Source organism: Podarcis cretensis (assembly GCF_951804945.1).
Source record: "Podarcis cretensis genome assembly, chromosome: 2".
Lineage (NCBI taxonomy): Eukaryota > Metazoa > Chordata > Lepidosauria > Squamata > Lacertidae > Podarcis > Podarcis cretensis.
In genome coordinates this window covers 99,441,935-99,463,419 of record NC_137171.1, presented here as the reverse complement: position 1 = coordinate 99,463,419, position 21,485 = coordinate 99,441,935, and the positions used below count along the sequence as shown (strand labels likewise).

General features: G+C 43.7%; 1 protein-coding gene across 1 annotated transcript in view; it reads right to left on the bottom strand.

Annotated features, from left to right (window-relative positions):
• TAFA4 (TAFA chemokine like family member 4) overlaps positions 1 to 21,485 on the bottom strand; it is a 132,054-nt gene that overhangs the window by 10,905 nt on the left and 99,664 nt on the right. Inside the window, exon 4 of the mRNA XM_079964163.1 lies at positions 7,865 to 8,020. Within this exon, the coding sequence (XP_079820289.1) occupies positions 7,865 to 8,020 (156 nt within the window). The remainder of the gene's footprint in view (positions 1 to 7,864; positions 8,021 to 21,485) is intronic.

Sequence of the window (21,485 nt, the reverse complement as noted above, 5' to 3'; positions counted from 1 at the left end):
CAGTTTCAAACTACCCCCAATTTTTCATCTGTTCTCTTTGTTCCTTGCTATCCTTTTTCTTTTAATGAGCTGCTTTTACTTCCATCACCATCTACATTTCGTAGCTGAACTGGGGAATGGCAAAGTGCTGCACCAACATCAATTAAGCCTTGCAACATGATGACTATTATTAGACCCATTTCACAAATGAGATAGTTCTTAAGGAAAGACTCAATGGATAAGGCTGGAGTTTCACTTATTTATGGCACACAAGGCTTTGGGCCGGATGGATTTCAAATTTTAATTACTGTTTGTGTTTGTTCCTGGTGAGTGCTATTAGTTCCTGACAATCTACTAAAACAAAGTTTCCTATCCTTTTTAAATCAAAACAGTGCAAATCTCTTTGGTTGTAACCAAAGTTTGTCCAGCTTAGGCATTTATGGCCTGTTTGAATCCATGAATTCCTTGAGAGCTTACAAACTGGATTTTGAACCCTTGCCAATCCTGCAGGTAGTTCAGCCATAGACACCTTCAGATGAAACTTCATTTTGATCTGGATTCAGGCTCAGTTTGGGGAAGGGAGAGGAACAGGGTGAGTGTGATACTGCTCACTGCCCTTGATCTCTCAACAACGATGGAGACGTTTAACCACAGGACCTTCCTGGTCCATCTCTGCAAGCTGGGGACACTTTTTTAAGGTGCTCACTCTTATTTATATGAGTATTGGGTGCTTGTGCCTCTGCACACTGGCAGGGTGCTGGATTTAGGGCATTGCAGGCAGTTCTACTGCACAGGGCTCTGAGCCGAGGGGGCGCAAAGTTGAGAAGATCCATAATTGAGAAAATCCATTTGGTGATGCCAAATTTTGGCCTTGCACAGGATGGCATACTACAAAAGATGACCAAAGTCCGCCCCTGCCACAGGGCATGATTTTGTCCCCAATGCTAGTTAATGTCCTTACAAAGCCTGCAAAGGCAGTCATTAGAAGATTAGGAGCATAGTTTCACCAGTATCCTGATGACACCCAGCTCTATTTATCTGTAACATCTGAATCAGGAGACACCATGCATATCCTAAACTGGTGCCTAGCAGTTCAAAAGCACATCAAAGTGCAAGTAGATGAATAGGTACCACTCCAGGGGGAAGATAAACGGCATTTCCATATGCCGCTCTTGTTTCACCAGAAGTGGCTTAGTCATGCTGGCCACATGACCCGTAAAAACTGTCTGTGAACAAACGCCAGCTCCCTCGGCCAGTAAAGCAAGATGAGCGCTGCAACCCCAGAGTCATTCGTGACTGGACTTAACTGTCAGGGGTCCTTTACCTTTTTAACTGTAGCTATGGCTTAGATCAGGGTGAAACCTGACAAGTCAGAGACCCTATGGATGGTTGGTTCCCAGGTCTATGAATTGCATTGTTCATCTGCCCTGGATAGTGTTGGACTCTCTCTGAAGGACCAGGTGTATCACTCAGGTGTGCTTCTAGAGAACGGTTCTCAACCTGTGGGTCCCCAGATGTTGTTGGACTACAACTCCCATCATCCCTAGCTAGCAAGGCCAGAGCTCAGGGATGATGGGAGTTGTAGTCCAACAACATCTGGGGACCCACAGGTTGAGAACCGCTGTTCTAGGGCCATGTCGCTAGAAGCCCAGGTAACCTCAGTGGCTTTGCAGCACCCATTACCACCAGCTATCATAGTTTCTAAGATGACTTCTCCATCCAAAGCCTGTGAACCCTGCATATTGGGGGCATTCCAGGTATTTCCACTGCCATATATGAAAAAGCATGACTATAGCCTACATTTATTGAAAAGTGAGAGTAAAATGAAATCATTCCAAAGAAGCCAAACAGCTATGTTTTTCTTTTAAAAAAAAATCATTTACAAAATAGGTTTGAGTTACACAGTGCAAATTGGGGGTGGGATAAGCTCTTTGAAAGGGAAATGAATAATGAAAGTCTTTCATGATACTGAAAATAATTAGTTACACAAGTGGGGCCAGGCGGAGACAAGCTTAATTAAAAACCTCCTTCAGGCTTCTGAAGCACGGAGGCCTCCACAGGGTTGGGTTAGATCACAAAAATTTTTTTAAAAAATTGCAAACTGTAAATGGACATGCATGGGTTTCTGCCCTAAAGTACCTGAATAAATTACCTCAGTGCTTACAGTATAAATAAAGTATGCTAAGCCATCACACTACAGGGGGAAATACAGGGGTGTCTGCTTTTATACCTCTGGTTCTTGCATCCATAATGCTTTCCTTATTAAAATCTAAAGTACAGGCACCAAACTGTTTCAGCAAGGATTTGTTTTGACAAAACGGATGTAATGTCCAGTTTACCCCCGCAATTAGGATATCGTCACAAAAGCCAAAAGCTCTACCTTTCCTACACTGATGCATATTTTAGTAAATATCTATTTACTGTCCACCATAAAGTCCTGCTTTAGTGTTGCAGGGAACATAGCATAAAATGTGCAGGCATTGCCTAGCATTCAGCGCACGTGCGCGCGCGCACACATATATAATGTATATTGAGTAATTAAATCTGAGTTGCATGCACACATAATACGGTATGAAAAATGTAAGCATCAAGGCAAATCTAATCTCTAAATAAAAGAAGAGGCTATGTGGCATAGAGAATATGTAAATATCTGAAGAAAGTCTTCAAATAGCAAACGCTTGTGCAGCGCATGAAAAACATTTCTCCCACCCAACTCCTGAGTAGCATACTCATGCAATTTTTTGTAGGTGAAGGGAGGAGATCTAGACTGCCATAGTAGCACCATACTACCTTGGGTACAGCCACATCCACAGTGCTCAGAGACGCCATCCATTATGGTTTGGTGCCATAGTGAACAGTGGACATGTTAAAGAAGGTCTCCACCATTTATTGATATCCAGCCTTCAATTTTCAATTCAGAATCCTTTATTAGGCATAGCACACCACACATTAACAAACAAACATCATATACAGACTATATAAGATACGGGCTCAGCGAACACATTTTATCCCAGCCTTATGCACTGCGACATCACCATATTCCATATTGTAGCAGAATCATTAGCATAGCTGTCAACTTTTCCCTATTCTTGTAAGGAATCCTATTCGGAATAAGGGAATTTCCCTTTAAAAAAGGGAAACGTTGACAGCTATGATCATTAGCAAAAGGCTGGAGAAGCCTATGGCACTTGGGAGTACATGGCAGAGAACCCAGGTGGGTCTATCAGGTGCAGAAGCTCTCCAGCTGGCCCCTAATAACTCTATAATTTTACCTCTGTTCTCATGGCTACAGGGGTTTCCCCACAAGAGGTTTCCCCACAAGAGACTGTGTTAGATCATCAGATAAATATAAGACTTCCTCTTCCACATGCCAACCTTTTCCCTGACCCTCCCCTTCAAGAAGCCCATCTATTGTGTGATTATATCCAACTAGCGCAACCTCCAAGGTTGAAGGGTGGAAGCAACGGCAGGAGACAAAAAGACACGCCCCAAACACACCTGGGGATTTATTGCAAAAGGCTGGGACAAACAGCTTTCCAAAGAACATACAGGGCAGGCAAGAGGAAGCACTTACAGTGGTACCTCGGGTTACATACGCTTCAGGTTACAGACTCCACTAACCCAGAAATATTACCTCAGGTTAAGAACTTTGCTTCAGGATGGGAACAGAAATTGTGCGGTGGCGGCGTGGCAGCAGCAGGAGGCCCCATTGGCTAAAGTGGTGCTTCAGGTTAAGTACAGTTTCAGGTTAAGAACGGACCTCAGAAATGAATTAAGTACTTAACCCGAGGTACCACTGTATTCATGTATCACATAGTTGAAAATATGGAACTGACTACTGCAAGGTCGTGTGACGGCTACCAATTTGGACTGCTTAAAAGTGTTCAGGAAGTCATGTAGGGAGCAGGAACAGGGCATCCCACCATAATTCCCCAAGCATGAGAGCACATACACGGCACCCAACCCGGGGAGTGACCAAGGGGGCAACAATAGACATCTGCAAATGCAGTTTAGCAAGGCAGATGTTCTGAAAGCCCATCTTCAGACAAGTGCTGAGGGCAAGGATACGTAAAGAGTTTTATGGTTCTTTCAGTGATGGGTACTTAAGAGGTGATGGGAAAGGTGTCTGATAAAGTGACCTAATGTTGAGCTTGTGTAACCTTGGTATACCCCTCCCCATTTGTGACATGCTAGTGATGTAGTCATGATGTATCAATTATGCTGCTCAAAGTTCTAGTTACAGCCGTGTTGGTCTGCCGTAGTCAAAACAAAATAATTCCTTCCAGTAGCACCTTAGAGACCAATTTAGTTTGTTATTGGTATGAGCTTTCGTGTGCACGAACACTTCTGAAGTATCTGAAGAAGTGTGCACACACACAAAAGCTCCTACTAATAACAAACTTAGCTGCTCAAAGTGTATTCTGGGGGAAAGAGGGAAGTTTTAATAGAGGATGTCACCCCATGCTTGGGGTTCTTACTCCTGTGGGGACCTGTTGCACAACAATAAAGATCATGGTCTACTGACCACCACTGTTTTGCTCCTAATTACTTGGCTGGAGCTTCCTTCTTTTAGTGACCACATGGACCCGCGGGGGACTTGCACCCCGACGAGCTGGGCTGTTGAGTACTCTTACCCCAGAATTATTCCTTAACGAAAGCTAGATTTGTTGTGGTGTCTATATTAACTCCAGTACCAGATGCTGAGGAGCAAGAGTAGGAGAGGGCTACTGTGCCCTTGACCTGCCTGTAGGCTTTCTATAGGCACCTGGTTGGCTGCTGGGAGAACAGAATGATGGACTAGCTGGGCCTTTCGTCTGATCCAGCAGGCATAAGGCACAAATCACCCCTTCTCCTTTACTATTTATTTACCTGTCCCTCACTATGAGGTCCCAGGGTGAGTTACAATAAATAGAACATACAACTATTAAACAGATAAAAAATTAGCCCAGTTATAAAACATGTAAAACAGTTCTGAAATGGAACAGAGCAGCATAAATTCAATGAAGAAAATTGGCTGTGTTCAACGAAAATGCCTTAGCTGTTGAGGGCCAAGGTAGAGAGGAAAAGGCATGCAGTACTCTTGGAAGTAGAGGGGACTGGATAGCTCAGTTGGTTAGACTGCAGTGTTTCCCAACCTTGTGCCTCCAGCTGTTTTTGGACTACAATTCCCATCATCCCTTGCTACTAGTATGGCTAGTCAGGGATGATGGGAGTTGTAGTTCAAAAACAGCTGGAGGCACAAGGTTGGGAAACACTAGGTTAGAGCATGGTGCTGATAACACCAAGGTTGCAGGTTTGATCCCCGCATGAGGCAGCTGCATGTTCCTGCCTTGCACGTGGTTGGATTAGATCAGGGGTCAGCAAACTTTTTCAGCAGGGGGCCGGTCCACTGTTCCTCAGACCTTGTGGGGGACTGGGCTATATTTGGGGGGGGGGGTGAATGAATTCCTATGCCCCACAAATAACCCAGAGATGCATTTTAAATAAAAGGACACATTCTACTCATGTAAAAACACAGTGATTTGGGCCAGATTTAGAAGGCAATTGGGCAGGATCCGGCCCCCGGGCCTTAGTTTGCCTACCCATGGATTAGATCATCCTCAGAGTCCCTTCCAACTCTACAATTCTATGATTCTATGACTGCCCTCATCCTAAGCCCTTCTAGCTGACGTTTCATCCCTCTACCACACCTCCTTTCATCTGCTGCTTCCCTGTGGTCTTGTCCTGCTGGCTTCTCCTGCACCCCAGTGCTGACAAATTTATTTTTCCCCTCCCTCAAAATCCACTTGCCAATAATCTTGCCCCACTTATTTAGTGCAATGAGGCATCTGCTCATCTATATTGGCTTCAAGGCACATTTGGTTTCTCTTCTGAATTAATCTGTGCAGTAATACAATTCATACATGGATTTTATGTATGTACAAATTGGTGGTGGTGATGGTGCTATTACAGAGTTTGGGGTGTGGGGTGTTTGTTGCGAGTTTCCATTTATTTATGAGTTAATTCACAGAATTAAAACGTCAGGGGAAGTTAGGAAAAACCCGGGGCTCTTTGTTATTTCACTTTTAAAGGTCATGGTTTTGTGTGGAAAGCAATGAAAACTGAAGATAAGTCTCTTCCATGTGGATTAACAAATATGATTTCTATGTCAATATTAATTAGCGGCAAGCACTGCACTGCTTTCCTTAAATGTAAATCTCACCACATTTTACATCTTAAGATTCCTTCCACTGGTGCTGACAGAAACCCTAATTAAGACTTATAGGTGCCATTTCTTAACATAAAGCTATCCTGTAAAAAGGGAAATATGCTACTGTGTAGTTGCTTGGGGGGAACGGGAAGGAAAAGTGAAATATTGAGCAATTTCCTGAATCTTTTCAGCAAGCTAAATTTCAGCCATAAACATGCATTTAACCCAAGGAAGTGAACACCTTCATGTTTTCATCAAAGGGGCCATGGATAGAACCAGTGCAGCAATTCTAATAATAGTTATGATATCAGGATGTTTACCTGCCCAAGCACTCCTGTTATGATTACCAGCAATTATAACCAGGCTTGCATATATTCTGTTATTAGCAATAATGACATCTGTACCCAGGCAAACAAAATCGTGTCTTTTTTCCTCATTTGCCTTTAGGTATCTGATCTTTTCAGAGGCTTTCGTTCTCCCATTCTTGTCACAATTGCCACTGTTGTTTATTTATATGTTCATCATAACATCTGTTCGTTTGTGTGTGTTTTTAAAAGCTTCGCACATGGCTTTGAGATTTAATGAAATGTGCCCTGGGATCCTACATGGAACAACTTTTGGGGTCCCTCCATCTCTGCCAGTGCCACATTTCCTCATGTAGCTGTGCTGAGACAGAAATGCCAGTTCCGCATGTAGCATGACGGCATAAATTAGTTCTAAGGGAACAAGGTCCTGGACTGAGAGGGGCAATTCGCAGAGGCACAGTTCCCAGAGCTCCCTGTGATGAGGGACTCGATGGCCCTTGTGGTCTCTTCCAACTCTATGATTCTATGACTGACTGTTAAACCTCTCTGGGAATTGTCGTTCTGGGAGGGAAATAGGGGTCTCCTAACAATTCCCAGACCCTTAAAAAAGCTACAGTTCCCAGGATTCTTTGGAGGGAGAGTTGTGGCCTTTTAAAGTCACATCACAGCCCTTTAAAAGTATGGTGTGAATGTGGCCCTGGAGTGTGTGATGTCAGGAGCATGGCTGAGAATTTACAAATTCACAGAGTGAATTAACCCTTCTTCAAAACAGGTCTACTAATGCGCCCAAAATGGAATACTATTTATAGCTTGAGAGTTCTGTTTCTCATATTCCAAAAAGCGCAAGTATTTATTATTATTAGTGGCAAGGGGAAATGTGTTCAGGAAAATTCCAGCATAAGGGCAAGGATAGGCCCACTCACCACACAGCACAGCTCACTGATAATTGAACTATAGCCCTGATCTGATTTTGGTTGAGACTACCCTCATAGCATAGTTAACCTTTGGGTTGATCTGCCCTTGCTTGGCACAAGAAAACCTGTGTCATGAGGATCACCTGCCTCTCCCTGGTAGAACAACAAAGTGAGAACTGAATTCCCTTGGTTCCAGTTCTGCTTTACAATCTTCAGTTCAAAACTACAAGAAACGGAATAAAAACGATCAAGGAATCTTCCTGGCACCAAACGGGCAAGTACATAAATTAAGGAGATTAATTGCACCATGATTCAGGCACATACTCATTATCATTAACAAAGAGAAATGTGTCCAAATTTAACAAAGGGGAGGATTATTATTATTTTCCCAGACAGCAGGAAATCAAAACCATCAAGGAGATTTGGGGGGGGGGGGTTTCTAAGCCGGTGTGACAAATGGGGCTGAAGCTGCTTACCTTCGACGCAGGAGGGCTGCGCTCTTGTTGTGCCAGCCACCTGACCTGGGAAGCAGGAGCACTTGACTGTCTGTGACCGCTCTTCAATCCTGTTCTTGTTGCAGCACCGATGCACTGCCACCACTTCGCAGGTCCCTTGCTTAACTTGGTGGTGGCCTGTTGACGACAAAGGGACGTTCTGCTGAGCCAGCTGCGGTTGGTTACCAAAGGCACCCTGTTTGCTTATTTATTTGGAGAAGTTATACGCTGCTTTTCACCTCTGTGACAAATTATCAAAGCAGTTTACATAGACAATGGAGTGCAAGACACTGAGTGGGGTCCCGTGAAATCACTGTGGAAACAGAACAACTTCAGCTCATTCAACTTCCTCCCTGCCCATCCTATCTGCTCTGCAGCTTCCCTCAACCCTCCGCAGAAGACTTTGGGAGGTAGGGGGAATGCAGGGAAAGGGGAAAGATCACAGCGTGAGCAGACATCATTCTGCTCATGCAGTGACTGTTGGATTTAACCCACCACAATCAATAAAATCCAGTTATTTAAACCAAACTGGGGTGGGGTGGGAATATATAGTCAAAATCAGAACAGCAAGAATGGGATGAAAAGGTGTTGGTAAACAACTTTGTTTTTCACTTCCAGAGGAAGCCATCCAACATTTGGGACTCTCTGGATCTCTGATAGAGTAGGCACAGAGTAGGCAGAAAAACCCTTCCACCCCCTTAAAAAAAATCAGTTTAGCGACAAATTCTAGGCAATCTTATCACAGCCACGCCCATGCTGACACTCTCAGATCTCTTTCTGACAACCAACAAAACCATTCATAGAAGCAATGTGATTGGAATTCATGGCACAACCCCCGTCCCTAACCTCACAGCACTGAACAGCCATACAGCTTCTCCTCAGAAGTAAGTCCCACTGAGTTCAGTGGTGGGAATGTATTCTAAAACATCATATTAAACTGATGTCTGGCTCATTTAAGCCAAAAGCATTGCTTGCTTTTGTTTTGTTGCGGGGGCGTCAAATAGAAGCACTCCCTATCTTACGTGCAAGGAAGTTCTCCATTACTGCAGCCTCCTTCCAAATGTGTTGCTAGTTAGTCTTGCTAGCATCCTGGAGTTGTTCGGGTAAGTGCACCGCTGGATAACTGTGGCAATGTCCTTTGTTGGGTTGTTATTCTTGCCTTTCATTACACAGAACAAAATGTCAAGGCCCCCTAACTGTCTGCTCGCCAAAGGAAACCGTAATGAGAGCTAAGTACTTAAGGCTGCATCCCTATACCTACTCAGCTGAAAGTGAACTCCAAAGTACTTATTTCTGAATATCCATTCATAGGAGTGCGTAATAAGCACTGAAAGCCTGAAAGCCTGCTCACACTTACCTGGGAACAAGCTTCAATGAAATCAATGGAACTTACTTCTACATAGGCATGTATAGGAATCCAGAGTAGTGGAATGTACATGCACTGGGCTTATCTACATTTCTGCTTGTCCTGTGACTAGAAAACATGAGCCCAATGTATTGCCAATGGCTCTCAGTGGCCTGTGTTGTTTCTTAATGGCTCTAACTTGGTCAGGTTGTTTTCGCATAAGCTAGCTCAGGAACTCCTCTGCCGTTGGTATTTCTCTCTTCACATCCCAAATAATCAAACACCTGTTGTTGTTGTTGTTGTTGTTGTTGCTGCTGCTGTTGTTTAGTTGTTTAGTCGTGTCTGACTCTTTGTGACCCCATGGACCAGAGCACGCCAGGCACTCCATGTCTTCCACTGCTTCCCGCAGTTTGGTCAAACTCATGCTGGTAGCTTCAAGAACACTATCCAACCATCTCGTCCTCTGTTGTCCCCTTCTCCTTGTGCCCGCCATCTTTCCCAGCATCAGGGTCTTTTCCAGGGAGTCTTCTCTTCTCATGAGGTGGCCAAAGTACTGGAGCCTCAGCTTCAGGATCTGTCTTTCCAGTGAGCACTCAAGGCTCACAGCACTCAAGGCTGATTTCCTTAAGAATGGCGAGGTTTGATCTTCTTGCAGTCCATGGGACTCTCAAGAGTCTCCTCCAGCACCATAATTCAAAAGCATCAATTCTTCGGCGATCAGCCTTCTTTATGGTCCAGCTCTCACTTCCATATATCACTACTGGGAAAACCATAGCTTTAACTATACGGACCTTTGTTGGCAAGGTGATGCCTCTGCTTTTTAACATGCTGTCTAGGTTCGTCATTGCATCAAACTCCTTTCATTTATTAATTATTAATTTCTAGGGGGGAATTCCCCCCACAATATATAACATCTTATCTTATCTTATTAGTGCATGCTATAACACTAATATTAATTGTATGGCAGGGGAGGGAAACAACTTGCCCAAAATAATGCAGGGTCGTGCCATTCTGGGATCTAAACAGAGATCCAATGCCAAGCCACTGGGATCCTCTGCCTCTATAACTTCCATATCTGTAATAAGGTGTGATCTGTTAACTGGCATGCAGACCAAGGTTGGTGGGCTGAAAGCTACGCAAGGGGAAATGTAGTCTTCTGTTTTCACGCTGAATAATGTATTTTTAAAAAATGTAAGATTTTATTCCACCCTCCCCTGCCCCCACTGTACTTTTAAACAAAATATGCTACAGCTGCGAGATGCATAATGCATTTTACAGGAAGTTGGGAAAACGTTGATCACAGCATAAAAGTGTCTCTCACAGCCACTGTATTATGTTTATTGGCAGGCTGTGTGTTTTCATGGAAGCGCCTGATACCTAAGTAATAGCAATAAAAGGGCTCCATTGGGAAACAGAGGCACTCATTGTAAGTTGAGAAATGAATAAGAAGAGATCACCGCTGCATCCTTCTCTGTTCCGAAAGATCAATCCCTAAAATCTTCCAGCGAACACTATCAAGCGTTAATAAACGGAAGATTAAAATTGTGCAAACAACAACAACAACATGACTATCAAGAATGGATGCTGTTATGGAGACTGGAGACTATTCTGTTAGGCAGATGGCTTTCTCATAGTCAAGGATGACTGGCTGATGTTTCCTCAATAGGAGCTAATGGAAGGAGATGTTTCCTTGATTCCTGAGAAGTGAGAGTTCTTCTTTCAAGTTTTTAGGCTGTAATTCCCAGTTAGGGACTTCTACCTTGCAGAGGACAATCTTCTGTTTAAAGGAGTTCTTTATTTGAAGGATTGACCAAGGCGGACTTAACGGGAACACAGTATGCACACATTCTTCTCCAGTATGGAGTGATGTAATGTGTTTCTATTTAAATTACAGTAATTGCTTTGAAATTTTAATCAAGACATATACAAGCATATACAAATTTTATGAAAACCTTTGTCCTCTATTTTGGCAAAGCATTCCAATTTGTGGGAAAGGGGGATTGATGCGGAAGTGGCATCAGAGTCTGGAAAAGTGGAACCCTCCAGTTTAGTCAATGGGGCAGAGAAAGTCTGAAGGAGGTTGCATGTCGGCTTCAAAGAGAGAATCAGAGACTGGGAGTTTTATAGCAGTGAGCTGGCTTTAGGTGCAGCACCTTCAAGGTTGCTGCCTGCTTTTAGGATCCCGCTTGCTTCCAGTAGACAAAAATCTGCTTATATTAAGTAGGTGGCGCTGTGGTCTAAACCATTGAGCCTTGGACTTGCTGATCAAAGGGTCGGCGGTTCAAATCCCCACGATGGGGTGAGCTCCCGTTGCTCTGTCCCAGCTCCTGCCAACCTAGCAGTTCAAAGGCATGCCTAAAAGTGCAAGTAGATAAATAGGTACCGCTCCAGCAGGAAGGTAAACAGCGTTTCCGTGCTCTGCTCTGGTTTCACCAGAAGCGGCTTAGTCATGCTGGCCACATGACCCGGAAAAACTGCCTGCGGACAAACACCGGCTCTCTCAGCCTGAAAGCGAGATGAGCGCCACAACCCCAGAGTCATTCGCAACTGGACTTAACTGTCAGGGGTCCCTTTACCTTTACCTTTACCTTTACCTTTACCTTTACCTTTACCTTTACCTTTACCTTTACCTTTACCTTTACCTTTACCTTTAGATGTTGCTACAACCCAATGAAGTTTGCAGCACTCCAAAGGAAACTAAACTTATTAGAGTGCCCCCGGGATGCCACCACTGAAGAAAGTGAGGAACACATAACAATATTAGCCACCGCCACCACCCCATTTACACACATTCTACTCGCACGTGACCACATATATGCGGTGCTGGGGGGTGGGAAATAAATAGAATCAAGCCAGGAAGTGGTGGGAGAGAGCTGGAGAGTCTTCATGGCTCATGTGGAGACTCTCCCCTGAGGCCCAAGAGGACATCACTGAGGGTGGAGGAAGCCCCAAGGAGACCAGAGGCGCAGTGGGGTTTGTTTGGGCTGCTCAGCCTCCCTGCTAAACTGCTGACATGTGAGATAATGTAGGAGCAGCTGCTTTCTTGCACTGCATCCAGCAATCTCCAGACCTTAAATTCTATATATTTTGGTCTGGACTGGAAAGACAGCTGGAGAGCAGAGAAAAATAGGTATTTAGAGGCTTTACACAATTCCGCTTATGCACACGGGGGCCTGGGACGTGACCCTCACATAAGTGGGGGGATGCCTGTACTTAAAAAAAAGAAACATTGAGAGCCTCTGGTCCTAATGACCCTCAAAATCCATGAGGACCTCCAGATACTCAAAAAGGGTATGAAAATATAATTACAATGAAACATTAGTACTGCCTAGATTAGAAGATCTTACACGGTATCATGTATCAGTTTTGGAAGATCCTATTTAAGTGGAACTGATTTCATTGTTAGAGCTTATCCATACATCTATATTTGTGCTTGTTGTGATGTTATGATAGTGGCCTGCTTGCTAAGCAGTGTAACCCACAAGGCAGGAACTTGCATGGAAACTTGAACAAACTGGGCTGTATATCTTCTTTCACCAACTTCTCTAAAATTGTATTGTACTTCTCATATGAACCACAGCTTCTAACATAATAATAATAATAATAATAATAATAATAATAATAATAATAATTTATTATTTATACCCCGCCCATCTGGCTGGGTTTCCCCAGCCACTCTGGGCGGCTTCCAACTGAATATTAAAAACAGTACAGTATCAGACATACGAACTGGGTCTTAGTGTGCTTGTGATATGATACGGGGTGGGGGTGTCAGTCTGGATGAAATCCTGGATCCAGACCTTGTGATCCTGTATCTGAGGGTAGAGTGTAAAAGGAGAAGCTTGTCAAACCAGTTCCTTCCTCCAGGTAGTGGCTTGGCTGGCCAGTTAAGTGCTCATCAGCATATCAAAGAATGAACTAAGTGCTGGTGCTCTCCAGGAAAGATGGGAGTCACTACTCCCTACTGTCCTCACTTGGCTGGAGGCTGTGGGATTCTAGGTAGAAGAACAATAAATAGCCAGAGTTGCTGCTAGGTGTGGTCCTTAAAGCAGGCTGGAGGTGCAGAGAGAGATGTGTTTGCTCTGCGCTGGAATTGGGAGCTCTCATGGATACCTGAAAGGGAAGCAAGATCTATGGGGGTTGTTAATGCTGTTCGCATTGTGCTCAAGTGGGATACTGTTGTTGGCATCCATCTGTCTCAAGAGACAATGGAATGTACCTCTGGAGTTGAAGTCAAACTGGTGTGTTAGCAGCACCGAAGTAACCTCTCCGGTACGCAATCCTGGACTGTGTGTGTGGAGATCCTGGGCAGAGGTTTAGGATCAAAGTCTTCCTTCTGCTACCCTACCAGGTTGACAAGCCCCATCTGCCCCTCACCTCCCTCTACATCATGTGCAGAAGCCGCCTTCTTGACCATTGAACCTACTATTGCTCTCATCCGCTCAATCTGCCAGAGCCTGTCTTTGTATGCAGGGGAAGTCCCTAAATCACCAAGGGTTTGAGACCCATTGGCTACCCTCACCTGATTTAGCCAGCCAGTTAAAACAGTTTCCTGGGGTTTGTTCACTGTTGCATGCTGACAGCTTCTAGGAGCCACAGGTGAGAGCTGAGTGTAGGGTCGGGACCAAAGGTGGACTAACTACCCCAGAAGGAGCATGGTGTGTCTCCCGCCAAAAGTACTACCTTAACACCCCATACACCCCATATTCCCTAAAGATACCCATGATCTTCATCCTGGATCCTGGGAAAGCGCTTGTAACCCCCAGGATCTCTCACTGCTCAGAGACTGGGAAGCTTATTGATAAGTTTGGTTGGACCATCATTTATTTTTATTTTTTCTGCAGTGGGATCAAATATTCTCTTGATTGCTCCTATTCTCCTCTCAGAAAGGCCTTGAAAGCAAAATTTGAGTAAAGCCATTGTTCTTGGTTTGCTCGCAGAGGTCACTGAAAAGCTTAAGCCTGGCTATGAGATATGTGCCATTCAACTGATTCACCGCTTGGACAATAGCTCTCCCCCACCTCCTGCCAGCACCAACCATACCTACACATGCATTTTGGTATCAACACGGATATATACTATGATCACTGAGCACCGGGTAAATTTACGGCAGGTATTGTATGAAATTGAAACAACTCACATTGAAAGCTAAAGTGCAGATAAATTACAGCAATGGGAGCATTGTGCTTCACCACAGAGCTGAATGCTGGAAGATGACAGCTGCGGTCTCACATAAGTCAGAGGCACTTCAAAACAACTGTCTGCAGAGAGTAATGTGGGGAGGGGGAGAGAGCCGCTTGGAGAAACTAACAAATGGAGAACTGCAGATGTGCCAAAAGGGAGAAAACAAGATGTCATTGGCTGGGTCTTATATGCGGTATGGCATGTGGTGTGTCCTATCAGGGCATTCAATTGACAAGAGCACAAGGAAACATGTGAGGGGAAGGCTGGAGAAATTCATCCCACTCTACCAATCTGAGCAGTATCTGCACTATACACTTAAAGAAGTATCATACCACTTAAATGGCTGTGGTGTCCCCCAGAGAATCCTGGGAGATTCAGTTTGATAAGCCTGCTGAGAGTTGTTAGGAGACCCCCCCAATTCCCATCACAGAACAGCCATTCTCAAAGTGGTTCAGCAGTCAATGCCTCTTCCCAAAGAACTCTGGGGATTGTAGCTCTGTGGGGAGGAACAGAAGTCAACTAACAACTCGTAGCACCCTGAACAGTTCCCAGGGTACTTTGGGAGAAGCCAGGACTGTTTAAAATGGGATGATACGACTCTACATGTACAGTGGTACCTTGGGTTAAGAACTTAATTCGTTCTGGAGGTCCGTTCTTAACCTGAAACTGTTCTTAACCTGAGGTACCACTTTAGCTAATGGGGCCTCCTCCTGCTGCTGCTGTGATTTCTGTTCTCATCCTGAAGCAAAGTTCTTAACCTGAGGTACTATTTCTGGGTTAGCAGTCTGTAACCTGAAGCGTCTGTAACCTGAAGCGTCTGTAACCTGAAGCGTCTGTAATCCGAGGTACCACTGTATAGTGCAGATGAAGCCCCAGCCCTGTAGGAATGATGGAGGTGAATGATTAACAGTGGCGATATGTAGTGGTGTTGCAGGTAGCAGCAGTGCTGGGCATTATGGGGGTGGTAGGCATGGCGATGGGCCCATCTAAGACCCTGGGCTTGTCAGGAGGTGCCCGTTCATGCCAACTCAACACAAACCCTGCCAAATACCTTTTTTTCCATTTTCGGTAAAGACACAGCCAGATCGCTTGAGCTAAGAAGTTTTGCTGGAGAAGAATCAACGTGGCCTCTGCAAAGCTCTGCCCCATTTCACTAACTTCTTAGAGTTCAGTGAGAGTGTTGACAAGCATGTGGATACAGATGATCTAGCAGACATTATATCCTTCAGCTTTCAAAAGGCTTTTTGACAAAGTCGCTCATTAAAGGCAACTCAACTTTATAAATGGTTAAAGAACAAGGAGCAGAGAGTAGGAATACAGTTGTCACAGTGGAGGTGTGCTAGTGTGCTAAGTTGTGGGAACTGGTGCTTTTCAACTTGCTCAGGAATAACCTAGATTCAGGGGTGAACAGTGAGATGGCTAAGTTTGATGCTACCAAATTATTCAGGGTGTTACAAAACAAAAAGGAGTTCAAAACACTCCAAAAGGATCTCTCCAAACTGGGGAAATGGTCAATCCAAAGGGAAATATGGTTCAGCATCAGTAAGAGTAAAGTAGGGACCACAAAGAAACAAACCCAACTTCAGCTACATACAAGCAGGCTCTGAACTAGTGACGATAGACCAAAATCTTGGGGTAGTAATGGATAACTCAACGGAAACATCAATCCAGTGTGTGGAGCTGTGGAGGACAGCTTGACAACAATGTTGATTCGGCCTGTGGCAGATGCAGAAAAGGCAAACCCCATGCCAGGAGTCATTAGGAAAGGGAGGAAAAATAAAACTGTTGCTATTGTAATGCCTCTACACAAATCCATGGTTTAATTACACTTGGAACACTGCAAACAGTTCTGCTTGCTTCATCTCAAAAAGAATATTTTTGAGCTGGAAATGGTGCAGGAAAAGGCAAGCAAAATGGTTAAAGGGATAGAGTAATTCCCCTATGGAGAAATATTTCATTTCTGGCTCTCTTTTCTTTTAGTTAAAACATTTCTATCTCTCCTTTAAAAACTCAAGGAAACAACAACAAACTTACTATAAGGAACAAAATACGAAAAGGGGAAAGGCAGCCATTCGAACAAGTAGACATTGTCCAGGGATAAAAAACTGTTCAGTAAAGCAAGCTAAAACACAAATCAATGGAGGATCTTAAAACCATTTGTATTCCAAAAGCCTTGCTAAACAGAAAGGTTTTATGAAGGTTATTAATGAGGAGATGAAATGAGGACTGCTCAGCTGGGAGCTCTAGAGTCACTCATTGTCATGGTGGGCTAGTAAAAGCTAGCGCGTGGCTACCAAGCTGTCATAATTTGCAGTCTCCCATGGTTGGATGATTTTTTCATGTTCGCTCTTTGATACTTGGTTGTAGTGAGCAAGCCCAGAGTCAGCACAATCACTCTTCATGCCTTTGTCTCACCCTTGTTCAGATTTCAAAAAGGCCCTGTTCTGGATATGGAGTAACTGCTTACAACCTTTGAATGCCAAAAGCCATCCGTTCAGCAAACAGGCTAGCTGTCAATGTCGGCTACCTGTTTTGCAGCCTGCAGTCAAGTGCTCCAAGGCAGAGCGTTTCAAAAAGAATGAACAGAAAAGAAAGCTGGTGGGTTTCCTCTCCCGCCCATTTGACACCCAATCGTTTCCCAAGCAACAAAGGCTTCCAGCTCTTTCTTTGAATGGCACAGCTTTACTGCAGGAGAGACCAGCTCATGAATAGCCTCAAAGCATCTTGTAATCAGTGTGCCACAACTCGGCAAGCTAGTGTAGCTGAGAAGTAGGAATGGAGAAGATCATAGAGAGTGAATTCCGTGAGATATCAGGGAAGGATAGAAATTGGAAGGCTCTCACTATAAATTCGCATGTTGAAGAATAAAGTCCTTAAAATTGGGTGGAAGACAGTGTGTTCTTGATTAACCTCTTAAATGGTATGGCACAGTGGCACTCAAAAAGTTTATAGTGCCAGTACTACAGTGGTACCTTGGGTTACATACGCTTCAGGTTACATACGCTTCAGGTTACAGACTCCGCTAACCCAGAAATAGTGCTTCAGGTTAAGAACTTTGCTTCAGGATGAGAACATCGTGCAGCAGTGGCGCGGTGGCAGCGGGAGGCCCCATTAGCTAAAGTGGTGCTTCAGGTTAAGAATAGTTTCAGGTTAAGAACAGACCTCTAGAATGAATTAAGTACTTAACCCGAGGTACCACTGTACTGCATTCCAGTAAGCTGAAAACAGGACTTAGTGAACTGGGAGAGTCTGTGAAGTCCAGAATCTTTGTGGAAGAATATCAAGAAGGAGTTTAAAGACAAAAGAACAGTTTGACAGGGACGAGGTTCCTAGCATGACAAAGGTGTGGAGATTTTATTTATATTTACCATGTGCTTGTATTATAGGTGAAAAACAAATACCCACCCACTTTGCTACCCTTCATGCTGAAAAGTGACAAGCTGAGGAAACCACCTGCATCTTACAAGCAATTTATCGATGTGGAATCATAAGGGTGCAATAAACTAGAAGTGTATTTGAAATCAAGGTGTGCGACCTCAAGTTCTGGTAATGAGAGACCCAAGAAGTTAACTAAATCAAAACCATGACCTTTCATGTGTACTAGCAAAGGAAAATGCTGACAACACAGGAGCAGACTGTACAGCACACTAAATTCTTTGGTGGGTGTCAGAGGCCACATCTGTATGGAGATTAAAGTCCCCTGAAAATAAGTAGCGTGGGTGACCTTAGATCAGATACGAGCCAAAAGCTTCACCAAGAAAAGGAGCACAGCACTGGATTGGAGTGGTCGATTAATCAAAGCGGCTTTGACAGTAGTGGGTGCTCCAAGCCGGCAAAGTGGAGACTTGTTGTATACAAATAGAAATTGGGTGGGAAGTGACCCATAAGAAATGAAAAATAAAACTAAGGACATCTCTGCCAGCTTAGGTCAGCTAGAACTTAATACACAAGTAGGTATCTCTTTTGTCACGGTGTCGGGAGCTGGCCCAGTTCCAAAATATGCCCTGTACGTGTGACATCCATTCCTACAATGTTTTGTGATCTTATTTCAAGCTTCCAATGCCCTTATTTTAAGGGTTCAGTTTGATTCATCTTGGACATTATTGTATACAGGTAACAATGCAATTCTGAATAGAGTTAAGTGTCATGATTTGTTTAGTTGTGTCCGACTCTTCGTGACCCCATGGACCAGAGCACACCAGGCACTCCTGTCTTCCACTGCCTCCCACAGTTTGGTCAAACTCATGTTCGTAGCTTCGTGAACACTGTCCAACCATCTCGTCCTTTGTCGTCCCCTTCTCCTTGTGCCCTCCATCTTTCCCAACATCAGAGTCTTTTCCAGGGAGTCTTCTCTTCTCATGAGGTGGCCAAAGTATTGGAGTCTCAGCTTCACGATCTGTCCTTCCAGTGAGCACTCAGGACTGATTTCCTTAAGAATGGATAGGTTTGATCTTCTTGCAGTTCATGGTCCAGCTCTCACTTCCATACATCACTACTGGGAAAACCATAGCTTTAACTATATGGACCTTTGTTGGCAAGGTGATATCTTTGCTTTTTAAGATGCTGTCTAGGTATTTTTACTAATCTCTTGGGTCCTAATACTTACTCTAAAAGAACAGGTATGAAGGGTGCAGGGCTCTTTGGTACGTAGTTTCACCATGAAGCCCTTATGCATTTCTTATGATTCTGAATCTGTTAATGTGTTTAGTTTGGTTTTATACTTGCCCCTATCCCTAAAGCTCTGAGATGGATACAACATTCCAGAAGGCAATCATATAAGCTGAAACCTCTATGGTTTGTATCCTCTTCCCACTAAGTGACCATAACCAATTTGTTCACATACCTCTTTCTAAGGCCACCAAATCTCTTTCCTTTAGAAGCACAAACCAAATTTATGCTGCAAAACTAGGGCTTCTGGATGTCTCAAACCCAAAAATATATTGGATCTCTCTTTACAACATCAGAGAGCGAGTTCCACCACCAGAGAGGGAGATGATATGTCTGATACCTCTCTTCTGTTGCCTCAGAGACCTCACTTGCCTTGTCTTGGCAAACGCACAAGCTCTGATCTTGGTAGGAATCAAGGAAGTGGGGGCTATCAGGGAAAGACCAGGAAATGGTTTGGATCAGAAGGAATGGTTTAGATCAGCCACACATGTCCCCAAACTGGACAGAGATTTTCCCTGTTGGTTTTTTTAACCTGCAAAACAGGTGGAGAAGCATGAAAGCCCTCATCCACCCTCACTTCCACTTTGCCAATGGAAGTTCTGGATAAAATGGTTCACTTTCTTCTGGATAAAATGGTTCACTTGCTTCTGGATAAAATGGTTCACTTGCTTCTAGTTCTCTCCACCACCACAGTAGAACTGCGTCTGAAATCTTTTTGTTTTACACCTGAGAAAGGAGTCCTAGCCACTTTATGATCCCGTTTCTTTCTATCTTGAGCCAGACATCCATTATTAAATCCCCTTCATTTTGTCCCAACCGCCTCTCAGTTCATTCCACTCAGCTCTACCCTTGAGCCCATTTAAAGCCATAAATTTGGAACCAGGTATCTAGGAGACTGCCTTGCCCATGATATGGGACACTGCCCCCGAGGTGAATGTTGCTTGTGTTAAAAACTGGGCTTTCAGTATCTCAGTTCCAGCTCTTTGGAATCTGCTACCAGCCTAAATTAGACAGGCACCTAGCATGGTGGTGTTTAGGTGCCCACTAAAGACATTTTTGTTTAGGAAGGCTTTCTGTAAGGTATAACCCAGTCATTTATGGAAGATCAATTTTATATTTGATGAAATATTCTCTTTCTTTTTTTTTAGAATTTGTATGGATGGCTTTATTGGGTTAGAATTTGTTGCATAGACTTTATTGTTCTTAGAGTTTGTGTTTCTGTGTTTTATTCTATTTTCACCCTGTAAATCTCTTCCTACAGCTTTATGCCATAAATCAGTCTATAAATTTATTTATTGATAATGATGGTGGTGGTGGTGCATTAAAGGGCCACTCTGCTACTTAACCCTGCAAATCACCCATTTTAAAAGTCCTGGGACAAAAGGATCAAGAGATGAATTGAGTATTATCTATAAACAAACCAGTGGAACATTGGCTCATCTGAGTACATGCATTACCTTTTGTATAAGGGGAGTTGACAAATGCTTTTGAGGGAGGGCACAAGGACATGACTGAGCCACAGAAGTCCCAGTATTAATTAAAAAGATAATTCAGTGCATACTTTGTAACACTAGAAGTTTGATTTGATCTCTTCTCAAAATGGGATTCTTTCGAGAATAATTGAATTCATAATGGAATTCGTAATGGAACACACCGCCTCCGAGATGTGCTTCTTGTGCAGACACTGCAGGCAAAAAAAATGTGGGCTAAAGTCGCACCAAATCAAGATGAATGGTAGCAAAGATCAGCGCAAGGGGGCCCATAGTTATTCTTGATTTCTCAAGAGGAACAACATGAGCAACTGCTCTCTCTCCCTCCTCGTTCATCAAGAACGATGTGATAATCTGCAAATGCATTTTATAGAACTGCAAAGGCAGCAGAGGTGGCTTCGTCGAGAGCAATCTACTTTGTCTGGAAACAAGAAATGACATTTTAATATGAGAGGCATGCATTAAAATCTAAGATGACTGGACTGCCGGAAGATGTTTCAAGCAATCAGGCTGGCTTAATGTCCTGGGTGGAGGCTATCAAGTGCTTCTCAGTTAGTCATTAATCCTCCGGAAAGGCCTTCGGCCTTGAAAATGCTGTTTAATTACTTTCAGAGTTTTGCTTATTTTTATAGCAGGCCTTACATCGCTTTTCTCAGTTGTCTTGGGCTTGTTCAGATGAAACGGATAAGAACAATATCCCAACTGTTCCAAGTTTAAAAATCCACTTGTTTACCATAAAATAATGACCCATAAAGTCTAAACAGCCCAAAAACTTTTAAAAAAAGAAATCTGAAAGAACAATTTCAAAGGTTTAATATTGCCACCTTGCTTGCATGGCTATTCGAAGACTGAATGCTTATACATTCTTTTTCATGCAGGCCCATGTGTGAAGATGCAAGCGGAGAGGAAACGAACC